Raw genomic sequence first — 21113 nt, 5'->3', positions numbered from 1 at the left:
CACGTGGGATTCAGCCAAGCAGTGACGTTAAATTCTGCTCTGTCAGAGAGCGCATCTGTCAAGCCCACATTTAAACTGCTGCCTGCCTGTGCAGCAGCTGAGCAACCGTGGAGTTCACAGAATGGACTAAAACCCCAGAGATACTGCTCAGAGAAACCCTCCCTGCAGCTCCCAGACAAGAACCGAGGGAGACCGGTAAACCCCACGCTTTCTCAATACCATCCAAGCGCCGGATCCCAGCTCTGGCTGCTTTACATTGCAGCTCAGTGCTACTACCCGAAATATGGATACTGAGCAGAGAACACAGCACCGCATTGTCCAGCCGGGAAAACAGCAGATATAAAAAGCCTCAATGCATCAACTGTCAGCAAGAGTCAACAGGGCTCCCGACGCAAGGGACAACTACAGCTCTTTTGTTTAACAAAGGAGAGAGAAAATGAAAGAAAGGGAGAATCTCCGGAGACGAGTGCCCATATGAACACGGAGGGGAAGTGGGAGACGAGGAGACAGATGGACTCTGGACGCTGTGGAAAGCAATCGCGGGAGGCAGGCTGCTGGGGGATGTGCGCATGTTCGACAGCAGCTTTCTGCTGAAGTGATGGCGTGCCAAAAGTCTTCAGTGGGCATGATCCTCTCCACATCAAAGGCTTGAGCAAGGAAGGTATGTCGCCCTGTCGTGTATGATCTGCATCTCAATGTGTTCCCTTTCTATGGCCCCGAGGCAGGAATACCTGATAAACAAGTTCAGACAGTTCACTGCCCTTGAAACTATGAGGGGGTCTCTAAATATATCTTAAAATTTGTCATTGTTTAGAAGACAAGCTGTCATTGCTTTATTTCGCTAAACATGCAGCTTAGAGTAATTCTGGGTTATAGACACATGGGGGAAGGCAAATAATAATCCGATGTGTTTAAAGGGATTCTCTGAGAAATTAAAAATTTACACACTTAACAGAAAACACAGCCAGCCTCTACCAAATCAGGTCAAACTGAATCCTTACATATTAGATTTAAGTGCTCTCTTAAAAATGGCTGTCAGGAGACAATGCAATGCAATTACATTAAATACTACCAAGAATGATCTTAATATTAAGGGTTTCTTTTATTCCAAAGTCCTTTTAAAGCAAAATTTTATATTTGACCACTTTTCTTCCCTCCAATAATTACCTCCACAAGATAACAAAATAACATAAGAGAACACCAACAAATTTCCAACAAATTTGAAGTATTACCAAGCGACAAGATGCAAGAGAGAAAGCATTAGCGTAGGCTCACATGAGCCACTGTGAGCCTGTGCACAGCACGACGCCAGGTAGAGTCGCATTTTATTACAGGACCTTGGACATAACTTTAAACAAAAAAATATCAAGAACTGCTAAAAAAAAATTTATCCTTTCCATGATCCTAAAAGATCACATCTGAATCTAGTGATCACTCCAAAACTGAAATTCAACCATATGAAAATATCTTGTTACAAAAATATCCACATTGCAGGCAAGACAAGCTTAAACAACAAAGTATAAATGCAACCACTGTGGCTCGGATGCCTTCATCCGCAGGAGGAGCTACTCCCACTGCCTGTGTGCACAGGACAGCGCTAAAGCAAGGTATTTTACCAACTTCAGATACATCTAAAATTTTATGTATCATGATCTTTATTTTACCTCAATTTCACATTACTCGACAGCCTACCATTTAATCATCACAAGCAGCGAGACATGAAACATTATATTAAAACTGGTCGAGTCTTTCAGGCCCAATTATATCTCAGTATCAATTCAAATCATCATCATGAGTTTGTACACCAGTGTAAACAAACAATATTCTTAAAACACAAAATATGGCTGGAAAATCTCCAGTCTCTCAGCACCTCCATCTCTCACTACTTAAAGTTACTAACTAAGCAGTTTTATGAGCTGCTCCTCTCAAAACCAAGTTTAGAAGTTTTCTTTTAAAGCACCACTTGAATCTGCTAGAAATAAACACTTTTAAAAGCTGCACAAAAAACTCTGTCTACAAACTAGACAGTGTAACACAGCGACATTCTCATGAGCTCCAGTCACACCACATGAACACACGTTAAATCAAAAACACTGACAGCAAAAGACAAGACAACCAAAGCTATTTCTATTTTTAAAACATAAAAGTACAAAACTGCTTTGCATGACAGAACACTTTAAATTCCTTGTCTTGTTCTCATTTATCAAGAATTTAAATAAGCAATAACTGGAGAGGTATTTTATTAAGTAAAACAAGAACTATAACTTCAATTATACTTCCTTTTGAACAGAAAAATTAGGATAATCTATGAGAAACTTCACTAAGGAATCCTTCAACCTGGCCGAATGGCTCAGTTTGTCGATGGGAGGCGAGCGAGCAGGTGCACGCCACAGCAGCTCTCCATTTCACAAACATGGACTATCACGAAATGTGAGTTCAGATAAATCTTTATTTACCACATACTATTATAAAAGCATGAGAACAAAAATCCCGTGTTTGTGTGGCATTACAACATAAACAGCTTGCTGTTCTCCCAGCACTGAGACGCTCCGGAGCCATCTCCTCAGGTAGGCTGTTTGCATTAAAACAGTGTCACTTGTTATTACAAGATTAACTCCCTGCTTTCCTTTGCTCTCCCATTTACCCATTCACTAAGATATCTAACTTTACACTTACTGCTTCTTAAGCCATTAAATTTGTACCATACAAAGAGCAGACTTCAATCTGATTTCAAGTTTTTTACACGAATAGAATGCTGGCACACTTATGTACCCTTGGAAATCTAAAAATAAATGTCTAAAAAATAACTTGTCTATTTGAAATTTATAAACATAATCCTACATTAATGCTGGTCTCACTATAAAATTAAAGAAGTATTCAGCACTATCTACTAAACACACAATCAGGAAACAAAAGCTTCTCCTTTCCTGAACAAGTATTGGTAGTTATGGGGGAGGACAAAACTCCTGCCTTCCAACTCCAGAGGACTCGGCTCCCCTGGCTTCCACTTGGTTCTTAGCAGAATTACAAATGTGTTGTTGGGGCAGTGAGCAGTGTTAAATAAATTCTAATATTAAGACAGTCATCTTTCAAATGCAAGGCTTAAACATCATTTTCAAAAGGATCATTTTTCCCAGTGATAACTACTAGAACTTCCAGAAGTTCTATGTAATTTCACAGATCAGAAATTAGCAAATGCTGGTGCCTGGATGGTGACACTTAAGAAAATTCACTCAAAATACCATCTACTTGCTCCTCCTAGTGGCTAGTACTAAAATCGCACTTTTGTTCATACACACCCAAAACTTAACTCTGTATTTTCAAAGTACTTCACAAAATAAAGATTTTTATCATACAATTTTTCAAAACTCTGAAGATTTACATGTAAATGCTATTTTTTTCATGGCAAGGCTAAGCAAATTTGTTATGGACCATCAATCAATATCACTGGTAAGTAAACAGCAGCATTCACACATTTAGTAATTTCAAATACATATTAAATTCAATTTGTATTAAATTTCCAATTGGTTTCTTCTGCTTGAAGAAATAATTTTCACAGTAAAAATCTTAAAACTAAAGCTATATATTCATTGTTCTCCCTCTCCCAAAAGATTGTCTTTTTAAAGATATTAAAACTTCAGCCATTCTCCTACCTCTAAAACCCTTGCACCGCGGCACAGAGAAACTAAAACCAAATGTGAGTCACAAAGCTTGCTGTGAGACAGCACAAGCACTAGCCAATATGTCTCATAAACCCCCAAACACATCTTAAAAAATATGTGTCTATGGCTTCAAGAGGTGCACTATTAGAAGACATAAAATTTTAACTGATCTTCTGCAAGAAAATAGCACAACTCAAAAATGTTTTAAAGTATGTGTTGTGAACATTAGTGATCTTAAATAGCTGGGTTAAACAGCTACTGTCTATGTTTTGTTGGAAACCCAGGAAGACTATTCAAGGCAGTTTTTGGTTTCATCTTAACATAGAGCCTTACAGATATATGACAGTGCTTTGCCAAAGCCATCGGTCATTAAAGACAATGACTTATTCTGCTTTGAAGCCCATCTTAAGTCTAAGCAAAGACAATAATCTCAAAGTTCAAATTAGGATGGAGTATTTGAATATGTCCGTCATTTATTACTGTCTAAATACCCAGCACTGAAGTTACTGGACCCTGAAAATTAGTTCTGACAGGTGCATCTTCTCATTGACTTTGTCAACACAGTAGGGGCCAATGGAAACATGCCAAGCAGTGTACTGTGACTAACAGAACTCTGCCGTAATCAACCTTGCACTGTCTGTCTCACAACTAACGCATGACCATTTTACAAAGAGGCCACAGACTATGCACTGTACTACCAACGGCATGTCGATCAATTTTAATTAAAGCCAATAAATTTTCTATCTGCTCCAAAGGGATTCTTAACACGGCCTCTCTTAGAATTCTAGTAAGACCTACATCCATGTAACTTTTGAATTTTAAGTGTGGGTCAAAAACACAGTTGACTAAAGCTGCTGAGACAACGAAGTAAATGGAGACACTCACTCCACTCCTCCCTCCAACGCTCACTGTGCCACAAAAGTTTTCTTCAAGGAATCAGCTCCATTCTCAGTAATGCTATGCCGCCGAAGGGAACCCGATCCTAAGCCCAATGTCTGGGCTACCATATTTTTACATTTTAGCAAATTTCAATTTACTTTCATTTTATTAGCATCCAAGACCCTTTTAGGCAGTTTCATAAGATTTGTGACTTTGCAAACTTTTACAATTCGTCTTTACAGAATGACTGCGAGGGACACAACGTGAGTGAATTAAAAATGATGACCAAAGAACAGTACTAACCCAGAAGAAGCCAGGCAACGCTCTGCAGCCTCCCCCACAGACCGGCCCTGGACTCTCACACCATGCTTCAGTGGCGCAGGAGACACTGCTGCTTTGCCAAGATGACCTGGAACGCCAAGAGGTCTCTGTTCCGCACCCATCTCGTCGGCGTGCTCTCCCTCGTGTGTCTGTTTGCTATGCTTCTGTTTTTCAGTCATCAAGACTGGCTGCCAGGCAGAGCTGGACTCAAAGAAAACCCTGTGACGTATACTCTCCGGGGATTTCGCTCCACAAAAAACGAGACAAACCACAGCTCCCTTCGGAACATCTGGAAAGAAACAATCGCTCAAACAGCGACTAACGCCAACAACACGGAACTGGCACCAGAGGTCACAGGGCTCGAGAACACACTGAGTGCCAATGGAAGTATGTACAATGAAAAGGGCACCAGATATTCAAATTCTTATCATTTCAAATACGTCATCAACGAACCGGAAAAGTGCCAAGAGAAAAGCCCCTTTTTAATACTGTTAATAGCAGCAGAACCTGGACAAATTGAAGCAAGAAGAGCTATTCGGCAAACATGGGGCAATGAAAGTCTAGTACCTGGTATTAAAATCACACGCATTTTTTTATTGGGCTTAAGTATCAAGTCAAATGGCTACCTGCAACGTGCACTACTGGAAGAAAGTAGAGAGTATCATGACATAATTCAACAGGAATACCTAGATACATACTATAATTTGACCATTAAAACACTAATGGGAATGAACTGGGTTGCAACATACTGTCCACATACTCCGTACGTTATGAAAACTGACAGTGACATGTTTGTCAATACCGAGTATTTAATACACAAGTTACTAAAGCCAGACTTGCCTCCTAGACACAACTATTTTACGGGTTACCTAATGCGAGGATACGCGCCCAACCGGAACAAGGACAGCAAATGGTACATGCCGCCAGAGCTGTACCCAAGTGAGCGCTACCCTGTCTTCTGCTCTGGAACTGGTTATGTTTTTTCTGGAGACCTGGCAGGAAAGATATTTAAAGTTTCCTTGGGTATCCGTCGTTTGCATTTGGAAGATGTGTATGTAGGGATCTGTCTTGCCAAGTTAAGAATTGACCCTGTCCCCCCTCCCAATGAGTTTGTGTTCAATCACTGGCGAGTCTCGTACTCCAGCTGTAAGTACAGCCATCTCATCACCTCTCATCAGTTCCAGCCCAGTGAACTGATAAAGCACTGGAACCACTTACAACAGAACAAGCACAACGCCTGTGCCAGTGCAGCCAAGGGGAAGGCGGGCAGCTACCGGCACCGGAAACTACACTGAGCTCTTCCAACGTGCGATCTGTAAATAGTACTCAGCATGCCTAACTAAAACCGAATGCATCCACAGGACAAGTTTTAGTTAAAATTCATCACATAAAGAAATCCAAAAGTTATTTTTTTAATTTCTGGAAAAGGTAATTCTTTAAAGAGTAAGATTCTACAACAATTCTTTGATTAAAAGGTACCCTAGAGGAATCTATTAAAAACTTTGTAAGGGGATTCTATCAATTAACATGCAACAATAAGCATGCATACATTAATGGCTCAAGTCATACATTAATGTATTTCCATATATTTTTCCACATAAATTTTAATTTAGCAAGTACAATCAAAAGATACTTCATTTTAGATTTACATTTTCCATTTCAATATATAATTAAATGTAAATAAAACATTATCATCAGCTTCAAGGAAACTTTGTAACTGTGCAAAGGGCAAATCTGACCTGACTATTCTAGGGTTATAAAGATTATACTCCATGCAATAAGACTGAGTTCCACAAAGTCATTCATAAAGCTCAGATGTCTCATCAATACAGGCTTCAACCATTTACTTTTTAAAACTAATTACAAGACCCATTTCAACCTATTAATACATATATCAAGGAAAATTATTTTGATATAATGTGATAAAATGTGGAAAAAATTACTCTGTTCAGGCTCAAGTTGTTATTTAAAAAGTTATTAAACATTTCAAAACAGAAAAGTCTGTTTCCTCATTTGTAAAGTCATGCAAGTATTTCAGTCAATTCTGCAATTCTATCACCCACTGTGCTTTTTCAGAGTACTACCATCTAATTACAAAACTATCGGACTTCAAATATACCTGTAAAAATAACCACATTCCTCCAACTGAAGCAAAAATGATCACTTAAAGACACAAAGAACTGCTGTTGAACAAAAGGTGGAGACTGCAGTGCCAGTCCCATTGGTACATTAATACATGTCGGCCACAATGCAACGCGTGGGAAGCTGACTTCTGAGAGCAGGTGCTCACAGGCCAGCACTTGATCATGTGATCGCACTGTCTCTGAGTGCCAAGTTTACAAATCTGCATTTTTAGTATATCAACAGATGACAATCTACATACCAACGAAAAACTTTTGGGGGGGAGGGATACAGAAAAACTATAAATGTTTCAACACTTGATTCAACGCTGAAAAAGGTATACAATGCACTTTGAGGCTTTAACTTTAAAAAGCAAACAAAAAGACCTTTACTGAATGTTATGACATGGAATCTCACTCATGAGTTTTAGAAATGAATATTAACTGAACAACATTAAAATTATGGTTGTTTTCCTAAATGTATACGTCTTGTCTTCTTACATGTCAAATCTTAATCCTATAAAGTCATTTGTTTCGTTCTAAAAGATAAATCATCCAAACAGCAACATCTCTTCAGTTCAAAATCACAAAAATGTGCTAAGATTTTATTACTTATAAATTGAACCCTACACGCAATTTATCCCCCATTTTCAAATAAGTAGTCCATGTTCCAGTCTACATAATTACAAATAGTTTTTCAAAATTTACTTATATAATGCTGCCCAATTCTTGGTTCAAGTCTGCTTCACTCAATTTATTCTACATGATTACAAAATGACCAAACAATGATATAGTGGACAGTCATTAAGAGTTAGCATCTTCCACTGGAGAAAGTGAGATTTTAGAAAATCAATTATGAAAAAACAGCATTCTTAGACATCTAAACTTCTTCAATCTTAGATATCAGTTTAATGTCATATTTATATTCCTGATAATACAATCCTGAAACATGACAGTAATCTGATGATATTCTAAGTCCCTAAAAGGGACTAGACCAAACCACAGTTTCTTAATACAGCCAAACATTCTTTCTAATCATAAATATTCTACCAATATTTTATTAAGCGTACTAATATTTTACTAATTTATTAATCACAAATATTCTTCTAATTCATTGGCTTTTCCCTCTGAACAAATACACAGGCTGATTTCTGGAGCAAAAAGAGTTGCTGATGCCAATGATGATCCAAACATCACGCCAACTTAAAACTGCCTTCTTCAGATGAAAACATAATTCTACACTAAAGAACTAAAAAGTAAACACCTGTTTTTGAAAAAGAGGGAAATGAGAAATCCATCTTCCTTCTCCTGGTTCACTTCCCACATGCCCCAACAGCACAGCGCCAGGCCGGGCTGTTCTTCCAGGTGAGTGGAGGGGCCTAGGAACTTGGAGCTATGACTTCCTGCTTTCCAGAGCGCACATCAGTAGGAGCGCCAGCACTCAGACCCAGGGACTCCAACATGGGCTGCGAAGGCCCAAACAGCTCTAACTGCAGTGCCAAACTCCCACCCTGAAAATATATTTTTTAATAAAAGCACTGCATTTGTGTTACCAAAGAAATTTACAAGAATTACATAAACTTCATGCTCCAAATGTTAATGAAAATTTAAAAGATGAAAATAAAACGAAATTTCCAATGTTTACCAAACTAGTTTATTGTCATCAGGATGCACTATGATGAAATTACAACTCAAGAGCCCGGCGGCGTGGCCTAGCGGCTAAAGTCCTCGCCTTGAACGCCCCAGGATCCCATACGGGCGCCGGTTCTAATCCCGGCAGCTCCACTTCCCATCCAGCTCCCTGCTTGTGGCCTGGGAAAGCAGTTGAGGATGGCCCAAAGCCTTGGGACCCTGCACCCGTTTGGGAGACCCGGAAGAGGTTCCTGGTTCCCAGCACCGCCATTGTGCTCACTTGGGGAGTGAGTGAACCATTAGACGGAAGATCTTCCTCTCTGTCTCTCCTCCTCTCTGTCTGTATATCTGACTTTGTAATGAAATAAGTAAGTCTTTAAAAAAAATTACAACTCAAGCTTTTCTCCTTGCCTCTTTATAAACAATATAATCCCAACTGGAATATTTTTAATATCTTTCTCTAGGAAACTATACAAAAACAATAGTAACACCAGTTACACCTATTTACTGATTGTACAAGCAGTGTGTGGCTGATGTGTATTCAAGTACTTGACATACACAATCTAATACAGTCCCAGGGTTTAGCACAGTGTCTCAACAAGCCAACCCTCCAACTCAAGCGCCACCAGCATTCCACATGGGAGTTGGTTCGTGTGCCAGCTACCCCACTTCCCATTCAGCTCCTTGCTTGACTGGAAGACAAAGGAGGATGCCCCAGGTCCTTGAGACCCTAGACCCACATATGAGACCCGGAAGAAGCTCCAGGCTCCTGTCTTCAGCTTGGCTCAGCTCAGCCACTGCTGCCATTTGGGGAGTGAACCAGCAGATGAAAGACCTCTCTGACTTCTCTCTGTATATCTGCCTTTCAATCAAAGATAAAAAAGAGATAGAAAGAACACAGCATGAGAGTTTAAACATCTAAGAGCAGAGAGCCAGTAAAGCTGTACCAACCAGTGACATTACGGTGCTCCACTCTGTATTTGCCTAAGAGAGCTGCTAAAGAGACACTCCTCTTCCTCACCCCTGTCCGGGGCCCCCAGGCTATACAACTCCTTTTGCACACACTAGAAGGACACCTGATGTCTGCTGTATGTAAATAAAGATAAGGAACAGAGGATAAACTGACCCCTAGTTGTTCTCTCTAGTGAATGGTGACCAGAACCTTACAAACCATGGCTATTCCCACTCGTCTACTGCCTCAGTGGAAGCCAACGTGCGTGCGTAAACAGAAGACAGGTAAAGCAGGACTTGGAGACATTTTAAAATATGCTTGTTTTCAAAAGCAACTGATGATTTTTAACAGACACAAGTGGCACTACATCGTTTCTACTGTTGAAACACCTTCTGTGGTAAGGTGACAATGCTCATTTACCCAGCTGATTCAGACCAAAATTTCTCCATTTTCCTCCTTAATTTACAATACAGAATATTCACACTTAATAAAAAAAAAACCTGTGTCTAGTAACCTTTATGTAATACCTCAACTCCACCGTGTGAAAAGGTAAGAAACGGACCTGGCATGATACCCTAGTGGCTAAATCCTGGCCTTGCATCCACTGGGATTCTACATAGGCGCCCGTTTGTATCCCAGCTGCTCCACTTCCCATCCAGGTCCCTGCTTGTGGCCTGGGAAAACAGCTGAGGAAGGCCCAAAGCCGTGGGACTCTACACCCTTGTGGGTGACCCTGGGGAAAATTCCTGGCTCCTGGCTTCAGATTGGCTCAGCTACGGCCATTGCGGTGACCTAGGAGTGAATCAGAGGATGAAAGATCTTTCTGTCTCTCCTTCTCTTTCTATATCTTTCCAATAAAAATAAGTAAATCTTTTACTTTAAAGGTAACAAAGGCAATGATTACAAACTAGCACTATTCTGATAGAAAATGGACAAAGAATATTAATACACACTTTAGAAAAAGAAATTACAGCAACCTAAATCATGGTCAACCTTGGCCATAAGAAAATAAAACACAAACTTCACTGAAAAACTACTCTTCACTTACCAAGTAAACAAAATCTTCAATCTGGTATGACACACTTACAGGAGCTTTGTAGTGCATCTAAGTAGGAACACAAATGGCACAATGCTTTTGGTTTTAATTAGATTTGCTTATTTGAAGGGAAAGAGATACACACTAAGACTGTGATGGAGATCTTCCTCCCACTGGTTCAAACCCGAACAGTGCTGGCACTGAGCCAAGCCAAAGCAAGAACTCCACTCTAGTATCCCAGGTGGTAATCTGTCAATGTGCTTCCTCAAATGTAAACATAAACCCAACAAACAGAATTTGCAGCAGCAGCAGCAGACAGAAAACAATCTACATGTTCATCTATTGGGATTTGGTTAAATAAACCAAAGTACACACATAACATATCTATGCTAGATGAGTCTATCAACAGATTATTGCTGAGAGAAATAACTGCACAAAACTATTTTACAGTAAATAGCAATAAAAGCATTCCTTTGAAATTAACAAAATACTAGGTAAACAAGAAATTACATTAATACAGTTAGGAAATGATACGGACTAAATTGTTTCCCCAAAACTCAAACACTGAAGGCCTAATTCCCAATGTGATGATACCTAGAGTTGTGGGTTTGAGATACAATTAAATCTAGATGAAGTGACTTCGATGCAAGGGGATTAGGAAGTATACATACTCCTAAGGAATTTCTCAATCATTTTCTCTCTCCCCTTACATCCCTCTCTGCCAAGCAGAAGTGGCAAATGTCAAAGCACTGGAATTCCCCTGCTAGGCCACACCTCCATCTGCTGAGCGAGAGCTAGGACTGGGGGCAGGCCAGACTGAGCCAGACTACAGCACACTCTGGCACAAATGAGAGCCAGGATTGGTTAAGGGCATGGCTGAAGTCGACTAGGCTTGGCCAGGCTGCAGGACCTGCTGCAAATACTGACAGAGGTCAGGCCATGCCAGGCTGGGCTGCAGTTTCTGTCACCGTGAGCAACACCCATGGCTGGGAGTGGGCCTGGTAGGAAAAGTTTGGGGACTCCCCTGCTAAGCTGCTGCTTGCACTGGTCAACATGAGAGCTGGGACTAGAGGCAGGCCAAGCTGGGCTACATTACTGTGCATGCAAGAGCCAGATTGGGTGTGGGCTGGCTGGATAAAGCCACAGTACCTGTTGAAAACTGCCAGGTCTGTGTGCAAGGCATGTTAGACTTAACCACAGTACCTATGGCAAGCTCAAGATCCAAAACTGGGAGTAGGCTGGTAAGGGAACATGGGGAACTCCCCCTGCTAGGCAGCAGCTCCTCCTGGTGAGCAAGAGAGCCAAGGCTGGGGTGGGCCAGGCTGGACAAGGCATAGGCATATATGTGGGCCAGGTCTAGAGTCAGGGTGGGCTGAGATAAGCCACAGCATCCATGGATGTGTACTAGCGTCAAATGGGATGCAGGCCAGTCCTAGAGGCCCATCAGTTCACAGGCTGCAGCACCCATCAGTTCACGTGATAAATTGGGTTGGGGAAAGGACTGACCAGGCAGGGCATCTGCCAGTGTCCAGTATATGTGTTGGCTGGTGCAAGTGACAGACTGAACTGGACACTGCACTGGCTGACACATACAAGATGTAAGTCTGAGGTCACCCCAAGCAAGGTTTCTTGTGGGATTCCCCAACTAGACTGCTGGATTCAGCCACCAGCCACAGGAAAAATCACAATATATATGGTCTGACCTTGGAGTGCATATGTCAGGACTGGGTTTCCTCAGCTACTAGTGCCTGTGCAGTGGACAGGGTGCACAGAGGGGACATGATTGCCTGGTCATCCAGCCAGCCAAGGTTGTCAACTGCCTCATGAAAAGCTGGAAAGTATTAAGAGGTTGAACAGGGCCCGGTGCCATGGCCTAGTGGCTAAAGTCCTCACCTTGAATGCGCCAGGATCCCACATGGGCGCCGGTTGTAATACTTGCAGCACCGCTTCCCATTCAGCTCCCTGCTTGTGGCCTGGGAAAGCAGTTGAGGACAGCTTGGGACCATGCACCCATAAGGGAGACCCAGAAGCTCCTTGTCCCTGGCTTTGGATCGGCTCAGCTCTGGTCACTATGACCAATTGGGGAGTGAATCATCAGATGGAAGATATTTCTCTCTGTCTCTCCTCTCTCTCTCTATATATAGATAGATAGATAGATAGATAGATAGATAGATAGATATAACTTTGCAACAAACATAAAGCTTTAAACAAAAAAAAAAAAAAGTTTGAACAACTTTCCTGACTAAGCTGTGCACCATGTGTCTGGGCCTATTGATGCACCAAGGCAACAGACCTTTGGAACATTCTCTCAGTCGCGGTGCAACACAGCCAACAACAATCCAATCCACCAAAAACACGTAACAACCTCCAAACTCTCATTCCCACACGGGGTTTCTAAGGAGTCACCAAGTGACTGTCACCCATCCCCAAGTGCTGATGCAGTCTGACAGCAGCAAGTACTTCCCTCCACTCCCCCAACAGACACAGAAAACAGGGAAAAGAACTGGAACATTTGTCTCTCCCACTCAGCTTCCTGCATACCTTGATCCTCCCCACCCTAACTGGAGGTGCATATGAGCATGCATCCCTCTCAATTATATAAATATTAAAAATAAAATTACAAACTAAAAAATACAAAATAAGCTTAAAATAAATGAGGGAACAATCAGTCACAAAGGAACACTGAAAGACAAAAAAAAAAAACAAAAAAAACTAAAGGAAATATGCATCAAGAAAAAGACCCAGAAAAGAAAACAAACCTTAGAATTAAAGATCAGTGGGCCAGGTACAGTAGCCTAGCAGCTAAAGTCCTCACCTCACATGCACCAGGACCCTTTATGGGCGCCAGTTTGTGTCCCGGTGACCCCATTTCCCATCCAGCTCCCTGCTTGTGGCCTGGGAAAGCAGTCGAAGACGGCCCAAATCCTTGGGACCCTGCACCTGCGTGGGAGACCCAGAAGCAACCCCTGGCTCCTGGCTTTAGATCAGGGCAGCACCGGCCATTGTGCTCACTTGAGGAGTGAATCAACAGATGGAAGATCTTCCTCTCTGTCTCTCCTCCTCTCTGTATATCTGACTTTGTAATAAAATAAATAAATCTTTAAAAAAAAAAGCTATAAAGAAGCTCAGGGGACAAGAAGTATCAATGAGGACCTTTCTAACCACTCAAGCAGAGCTTATTGATAAAAATATTAATATTTTTCTTTGAACAAATTGGCTCAAATTGCATCACAAAATTAAAGGAAATATTAAAGACGTCTGTCCTTCAAAATAATCAAGAAATATAGGGCCCGGCACCGTGGCCTAGCGGCTAAAGTCCTCGCCTTGAACGCCCCGGGATCCCATATGCACGCCGGTTCTAATCCCGGCAGCTCCACTTCCCATCCAGCTCCCTGCTTGTGGCCTGGGAAAGCAGTCGAGGACGGCCCATTGGGACACTGCACCCGCGTGGGAGACCAGGAAGAGGTTCCTGGTTCCCGGCTTCAGATCAGCGTGCATCGGCCCGTTGCGGCTCACTTGGGGAGTGAATCATCGGACGGAAGATCTTCCTCTCTGTCTCTCCTCCTCTGTGTATATCTGGCTGTAATAAGATGAATAAATCTTTAAAAAAAAAAAAAAGAAATATATAAAAGTATTTCTGAGATAAAGATCAGCGGTAGTAAAACAAAATTCACTGAGCAATGAGTTAGAATTTAAAGCAGTGAAATTCATTCAATGCTCATACCAATTTTGTTAAATTCTAATGGACTAAGTCCAAGAGACATCAGAAAGCAAAAAAGTAAACTAAAATTTGCTTTTACATCATCCTGAAAGTCATATAAACTTACAGTACTACTAATTCAACCACAATTAAAATACATGTAATCAAATCGAAATTTCATATTACATTGTATCATGCTGACAACAAAATGCCCTATTTCAAACTTGTTTCTATTTTCTCCTATTACTAAAATAAACAAGACCACCCTAAGGTGATATTCAATTAAAAATTATACCAGAATGTTGATAAAATTGCCAACAATAAGGCTGTCTATACTTCTTTCAAAAAGAGCCTTGGGACAACACACCCAGGTGGGCTACACAGAGAAAGCTCCTGGCTCCCGGCTTCAGATTAGCTCAGCTCTGGCCTATGAAGCCATTTGGGAAGTGAACCAGCAGATGGAAGATCTTTCTGTCTCCACTCTCTGTAAGTCTGCCTTTCCAATAAAAGCAAGCAAATCTTAGAATAAAAAAAACAATCAATCCATCTCGGGCCACCTAATGGCCAGGGAGAAACAGGCGATTGTGAAAGTGGTTTGATTAGACGAGTTCCTCCTGGCTTCGGCCCACCCCAGTTCCGGCCATTGTGCAGAGTCAGGGGGAGCACCGGCAAGGTGGCCCCGCTCTCTGTGTACCTGCCTCTGTCTTCCCCACTATCTGTCTCTCTGCATCTTCAAGTTAATATAACATGGATAAAAGACAATTTTGAGTGAAGAGAAAAAATTCTTTTAAATTTTGCTGTTTCTTAGAAAAGAATGAGCATGCCAATCTGTTACAAAATAAGCAATATTTGACACTTAAACACTACTTCACGTAACAGATAGCAATTTTGTAAAATCAGCATTCAAAAGGTTGAGAGACAGGATGGGCGGATTATTCCTACTGGTCCAAACAAAACTAGAGTGGGTAAGAGTTGCTGAGGCTTAGCCATAGCAGAAGCTGGCACTGGGGGCTAATACTGTCAAGTCTAACCACAGAACCACCTGGAGAGTGCATAATCCAGCAGTGAGAGAGACCTGGGAGGGAAATAGTGGGATCCTTCCTCTTGGGTTACCACTCCCACGGGAGGGCACAAAATAACTAGGACAGGGGCTGGGGTGGCTAGACAGAGAGGCACAACATCCGTTAAGGCTGGACAGCTGACCTGGTTAAATGGAACTAAGCTTCAATACCCATCGACATTTATGAGAGCCAAATGGCATATGGGGCAGACTGGACTAGTCCGCTATACACACTGGCAAACCAGGGGCGGGCCTGGTGGGGGTTATTGTGGGTCGCTCTGACTGGGCTGCAGCTCCCACTGGTTTACGTGAGGGCCAAGTATGTGATGGCTAGAGCCAGGCTGGACTGCAACACCCATTGTTTTCAGTGGAAGTCGGGACTGAAAACAGAACCAACCCAGCGATCACAACCACCAGCTGATCAGGGTGATGGACTGTGCCGGGCCTTGTACTTGCTAGTACATGTAAGAATCTGGTCTGGGAACACATCAAAGTTTCTTTGGGGATCCCCCCAATTGAAATGGCAGACTCAGAACCCTAACCAAGAAAAGACGGAAGATAGAACAGGTCAATCAACCACCTCAGCTATATGTTGGCAGCGAAATACTGGACAAATGGAGACTCTATGACGGACTATGTCAATCAGTGGATTCTTCAACAGCCTGATCGTGCCTTGAGTGGCGAGACTGGCAGTGATTCATAACTGGTGAACTATAAAAACCATTTGAGCAAGACCCTCGGAGCATGCCCCACATCCGGGACCTGGGGTGGGTGGGAGACTGGGTGGGGCTTCTCCCTCAATATTTCCTTTACCTCAGATATAGGAAGGAAGCAATAGGGAAATAGTGGTCTTACCCACTTTCCTATAACCCTTGTACCTTTTTACCCTAATTAACAATGTAAAGATTGCCACAAATACCAAAAAAAAAAAAAAAAAAAGGTTGAGAGATCAATGTTTATGTTTTTAAATGTTTATAAACTCTGTGTGTATGTATGTGTGAATCAAAGTGAATGCTCTGCTTTGCTTGGAGCAGAACACACAGTCTTTGGGCCATATAAGGCTCTCAAGAACATTTGGTCTGGTCCCAGCAACCATAAGCAGGACTCTAAATTTCAATAAATCTACTGCAAATAACTTTCCAGTTGGTAATTTAGCAAATGTTAAATTGGTAATACTGTAAGACACAAATGGCCCTTTATTCACACTATCCACCTGTACACAGACTACTAACCTATTCTCTGACACATCAAGACAATAAATTTTGGAAAATTCAAATGCCATATAATATCCTCAAGTAGAATATTTTAATCTAAGTGTCAAGTGTAGAAAGTCACATATTACAAAAGTAACATACATAATTGAAATTTTGTGATAATTAAAATTCCAAACACTTTATCTATTTTTTAGATCAAAGTAAATACAGTAAAATATCACAACAGGGAAACATCCTGAGAAGAGCCTCGTTAGGCATTTTTGTCCTGTGAAAATCTCAGTGTGCTGACCCAACTCACAAGAGCCACAGAGGATAGGAGGCTAGTCCTGCAGGATCACAGTGTATGCACCACCCACTGCTGAGCATGCACCAAGGCCAGTCCTGCAGGATCACCGTGTATGCACCACCCACTGCTGAGCACGCGCCAAGGCCAGTCCTGCAGGATCACCGTGTATGTACCACCCACTGCTGAGCACGCACCAAGGCCAGTCCTACAGGATCACCGTGTATGCACCATCCACTGCTGAGCACGCGCCAAGGCCAGTCCTACAGGATCACCGTGTATGTACCACCCACTGCTGAGCACGCACCAAGGCCAGTCCTACAGGATCACCGTGTATGTACCATCCACTGCTGAGCACGCACCAAGGCCAGTCCTGCAGGATCACCGTGTATGTACCATCCACTGCTGAGCACGCGCCAAGGCCAGTCCTGCAGGATCACTGTGTATGCACCACCCACTGCTGAGCACGCACCAAGTGGTACATGATTATCAGCAAAATTGAACAACTAAACCCATTTCTGTTTGAATCCTAACAAGAGGACAGAAAGGTTAACCTAGTTATGCTATTTCCCCCTTTACATAACTTCTTTAGCCATGTTCTCTCAACCGCAAAAGGTGTTTGCTACAAGATAAAAATACACAACTATTGCAAGAATATCCCAATCACATAATAGAGAAAGGATTTTCTTAACATTTAAGCAAACTGTAAAAACTGTATCATTAATCAGGCATTATTAAATATATCAAAAGCTACAGCTGCCTACATTTACACCTAAGTCAAACTCACACAGAATCACAAATTCTATAACGAAAATCATCACACTTCTTCAGTCCTCTGTGTGCTAAGCAATTTATTTGATGTCTTAATACTCAACAATATTTAAGCATAAAATATTACAAAATAAAAATAAAACCACTGGTAGGAGGATTAAATGGCCTTCGCAACTTCACTAGCAGTATGAGTAGCAGGAGACAGATTCAAAACCAGCACTGACTTCAAAACCTTCCGTCTGAAGTGCCTCCAACTGACCAAGACCTTCACCAAGCTAGCAGCCACTTTACTCACATCAGGAGTTTCAAACTGAAAAGCCAAAGGGAAGATTACATTAAAAAAAAAACCACGAAAACCAAAAACAGGTTGGGACCCGACTCCAGAACCTTACCACCACTGCAACACCTCCACAACACCCCTACCAGAGATGAGCAACCAAGTAATTAATAATTCAATGAGAATGATGGAGCAGGTTTGATGAAGTGTTGGTGGGGCAGGGAGATTCCCAATTTAAGTGTTCCTGCCTTTAAAAAAAAAAATTATAGAAAGTACAAATACCTTCTGGTACCCAAAATAAACATCTTTCAATTCTATTTTTCACAAACCCCTTTCCCTCATAACACACAAAATAAAGCTCATGCTTGTGTAAAAATAGCCTTGACATCTGCACAAGCCAATTCGTTTGGTTTTGGATCTAACACAACTCTGATATTGAATATTAAAGATTAATAATCCTAATGCAGACACGCTCAGCCGTCCCAAACCCTGAAGGGCATATCACTGAGAATGAGCAAGAGGCGGCAACACTCGCCAGTCAGCTTCTGGAGCGCAAAGGTAGCTTCAACACCTCCACACGGCCAGGTGGTTATCACAAGAGAGAAACTGGAACATTCACAAGTTCACAAACAGGCAACAATAAAATAAACAGAAAAAGGATTTTTTAAAACAACATTAAGTTAAGGAGCCTGACACTGTGGTCCTAGGCAGGCCATGGTGCCCGAGTCCAAGCTGGAAGGGAGGGGTTGAACAAACCTAGGACCTCTGTCAAGTCTGGGGTTGGATGCTGGCATCCCGGGAAGGCTGCCCCAGTGGTGTACCATCATGCCAGTCTAGGAATGACAGACCAGGGTCCGAATGCTGGAGGTCCTAAGCAGGCTGCACCATGGTGTACCTCTGAGCTTGGTCAGAGGCTTTGAGTCCAGGGTCCTGTTGTAGTCGGGGGACTCCTGATGGCCTTTGGCAGGCCAAGTGCCTGTCCAGTCCTGGGCAGGCAATGTCTGCTGCATGACACTGCTCTAAGCTGCAAGCAACAGGCCAGGGGCGCGATAGGTTCTACACTGTCTCAACCATGGTACATAATCACGCTGGGCCAGGAACCTTTCCAGGAGAGAGGGACCCTTGATAGCTTTTGGCATCCCCAAGAAACCCAGCATTTCTTGGCTGGTTGTTCCCATATGTGACAGGATCTCTGGTCTCAGGGACCAAGGTGAGTGTGCTGGCATCAGAAGCCACTGTGCATGTTCTAACACCTGCTATGCTGACTCCTGTGCAATGGAGAGCATCATGCCCAGGTGCACACCAATGATAATTCAATCTGTTCCTGTGAACTAGTTGATGCCCTTAAATGCAGCTTCAAAAGACAGAAAAGGACAGTGACTTCTCAGAATGACGATGTGGGAAACAGCCATTGAGAAAAGCTAGCATTCTATAGCTTGTGAGATGACCCCATCAGAGTTGATGTGGAAAGATGCCCAAATCGGAACACACAGGCTAACGATGCTCAGTCAACATGAAGCCACAGAAGATGAAATCAACCTACATCCATCAACAACAGGGTCAAAAACCCCAAGAGGGGAGTAACATGGGCCCTGCAGCTAACAAGCTTAGAGTCACAAATTGGAAACCCTATCTCCCTGCCCTATATAATACAGTACAATATAGTCTGCCTGCTTGCCAAGCAAATGACCCCTTCCCCAGGATGTACTCCTCTCCACCTGGGACATGGCAGAAGTTTCATGCAACACACCCCTTCAAGGGCTCATAAGACGCTAGGCCATTGGGAAGGGGAGTGCAGAGAGACACAGACTCCTTCCCCGCCCACACAAGATGAAATTAGAAACATTTCTTTCCTACCATTCCCCTCTTCGCCCACCCCATCCCTGAAAGTGTGTCTTTTCCTCATCTTTTAAAAAATCTTTATCAAAAAAATTTGATTGGAAGCATGAGTTTGAGATACAACTAAAATAAACAAGTATCTAACTTGAAAGCAATGAAGTTTGAATTTCTCTACACATTCTTTCTCCAGTTTCTGAGTGCACCAAGTACAGGCAATGCAGCATCTCTAAGCATTAAAATAACCAGTGACTAGCAATTAAATTACCAACTAGCAATTAAACTACCATCATTAGTTTTGCTGTTGCATTTCTACACAACACCTCCTTGTGACTATCCTTTAACTCACAGCTTAAATTCACCTTTAAATATATTTAATAACAAAGTCTTTAACAAGGAAGCACAACCCTATCTTCATTCAACTAAGAAGCTCTGCACAAAATATCATTGCAAAAAGTCAACTATTTGCACAAAAACACAGCTAACAGAATACATTTCTCACCACTTTACAGCTATAGAAGTGAAGAAAGTAAAAATATTTTGATAATAACAAAAACTCCAGTGTGATAATTACCTTAAGGGTAAAAATTGTGTACCTCCAGTAATTCACTTGCAGCAGGCAAGCCATATACCCCAGGAAGATGTCAATTACTCTTACCACATATGAATTCAAATCACCTCTTACAGTGACAAAATATATTTTGATCAAGAACAATAAGGCAGCTCTAATCTCTTTCCTCTCATTCACTACATCCTAGCAAATTAGCCTTTCTACTCAGTTACTCTATTGGGCCCAATTCCAGATCCCTGCCTTGCCTCACAAGCAGAGCTCTCTCTACTAAAACATTACCGTCACCTCCCCAGAGAGAGCTTTTTCATAGCTGTATTCCAGCAACTGGAACAGGGTCTGACTCAAGTGTTCAATAAACACCTGCTGAATGAAAGTCAATTTCTTTTTCAATAACACAAAAACAAACCAGGTGATTAAAAAAAAGTATATAATTATAATACTCAACTCAACTGGGGGGGGGGCGGTATGGAGGGGAACATTGAATCAAGTAATATACCACACAGCACCATCAGCAGAACCAGTCACTGAAGACAAACATGGAAAATAGGAAATTTCACAAGCTGAAACTTTTCTTCAACATCTGCTACCCACGTAAAAAGCCTATAACAAAATAATCTCGGCCACTGAAAATAACTCACCGTTACAGACTTCAGCGTCATCCCGTGGTAGGTGCCCATGGTGTCAATTTTGAAACCTTCCGTTTCTACAGAGAAAAGAGCATTAACAGTGAGACTTTATGTATCCTATATTCAATAAGAAACCTAACCTACAACAGTTCAACAATATAACAGAGGCTTCG

The 21113-nt window shown here is 42.0% G+C and overlaps 2 protein-coding genes across 2 annotated transcripts in view; one reads left to right on the top strand and one right to left on the bottom strand.

The window, feature by feature from the left end:
- The window catches only part of CDC73 (cell division cycle 73), a 95958-nt gene that overhangs the window by 37303 nt on the left and 37542 nt on the right, over window positions 1–21113 (bottom strand). Inside the window, exon 10 of the mRNA XM_058668958.1 lies at window positions 20953–21017. Within this exon, the coding sequence (XP_058524941.1) occupies window positions 20953–21017 (65 nt within the window). The remainder of the gene's footprint in view (window positions 1–20952; window positions 21018–21113) is intronic.
- Window positions 228–6429, top strand: B3GALT2 (beta-1,3-galactosyltransferase 2). Its single transcript, XM_004578802.4, has 2 exons — window positions 228–661; window positions 4784–6429. Exon 2 carries the CDS (start codon window positions 4907–4909, stop codon window positions 6155–6157), a length of 1251 nt encoding a protein of 416 aa, XP_004578859.1. The 5' UTR covers window positions 228–661; window positions 4784–4906; the 3' UTR covers window positions 6158–6429.

This window comes from Ochotona princeps, chromosome 10 (assembly GCF_030435755.1).
Source record: "Ochotona princeps isolate mOchPri1 chromosome 10, mOchPri1.hap1, whole genome shotgun sequence".
In the NCBI taxonomy this organism is placed as follows: domain Eukaryota; kingdom Metazoa; phylum Chordata; class Mammalia; order Lagomorpha; family Ochotonidae; genus Ochotona; species Ochotona princeps.
Note: the sequence above shows the minus strand (reverse complement) of the source record. Positions and strands in the feature narration are given on the sequence as shown.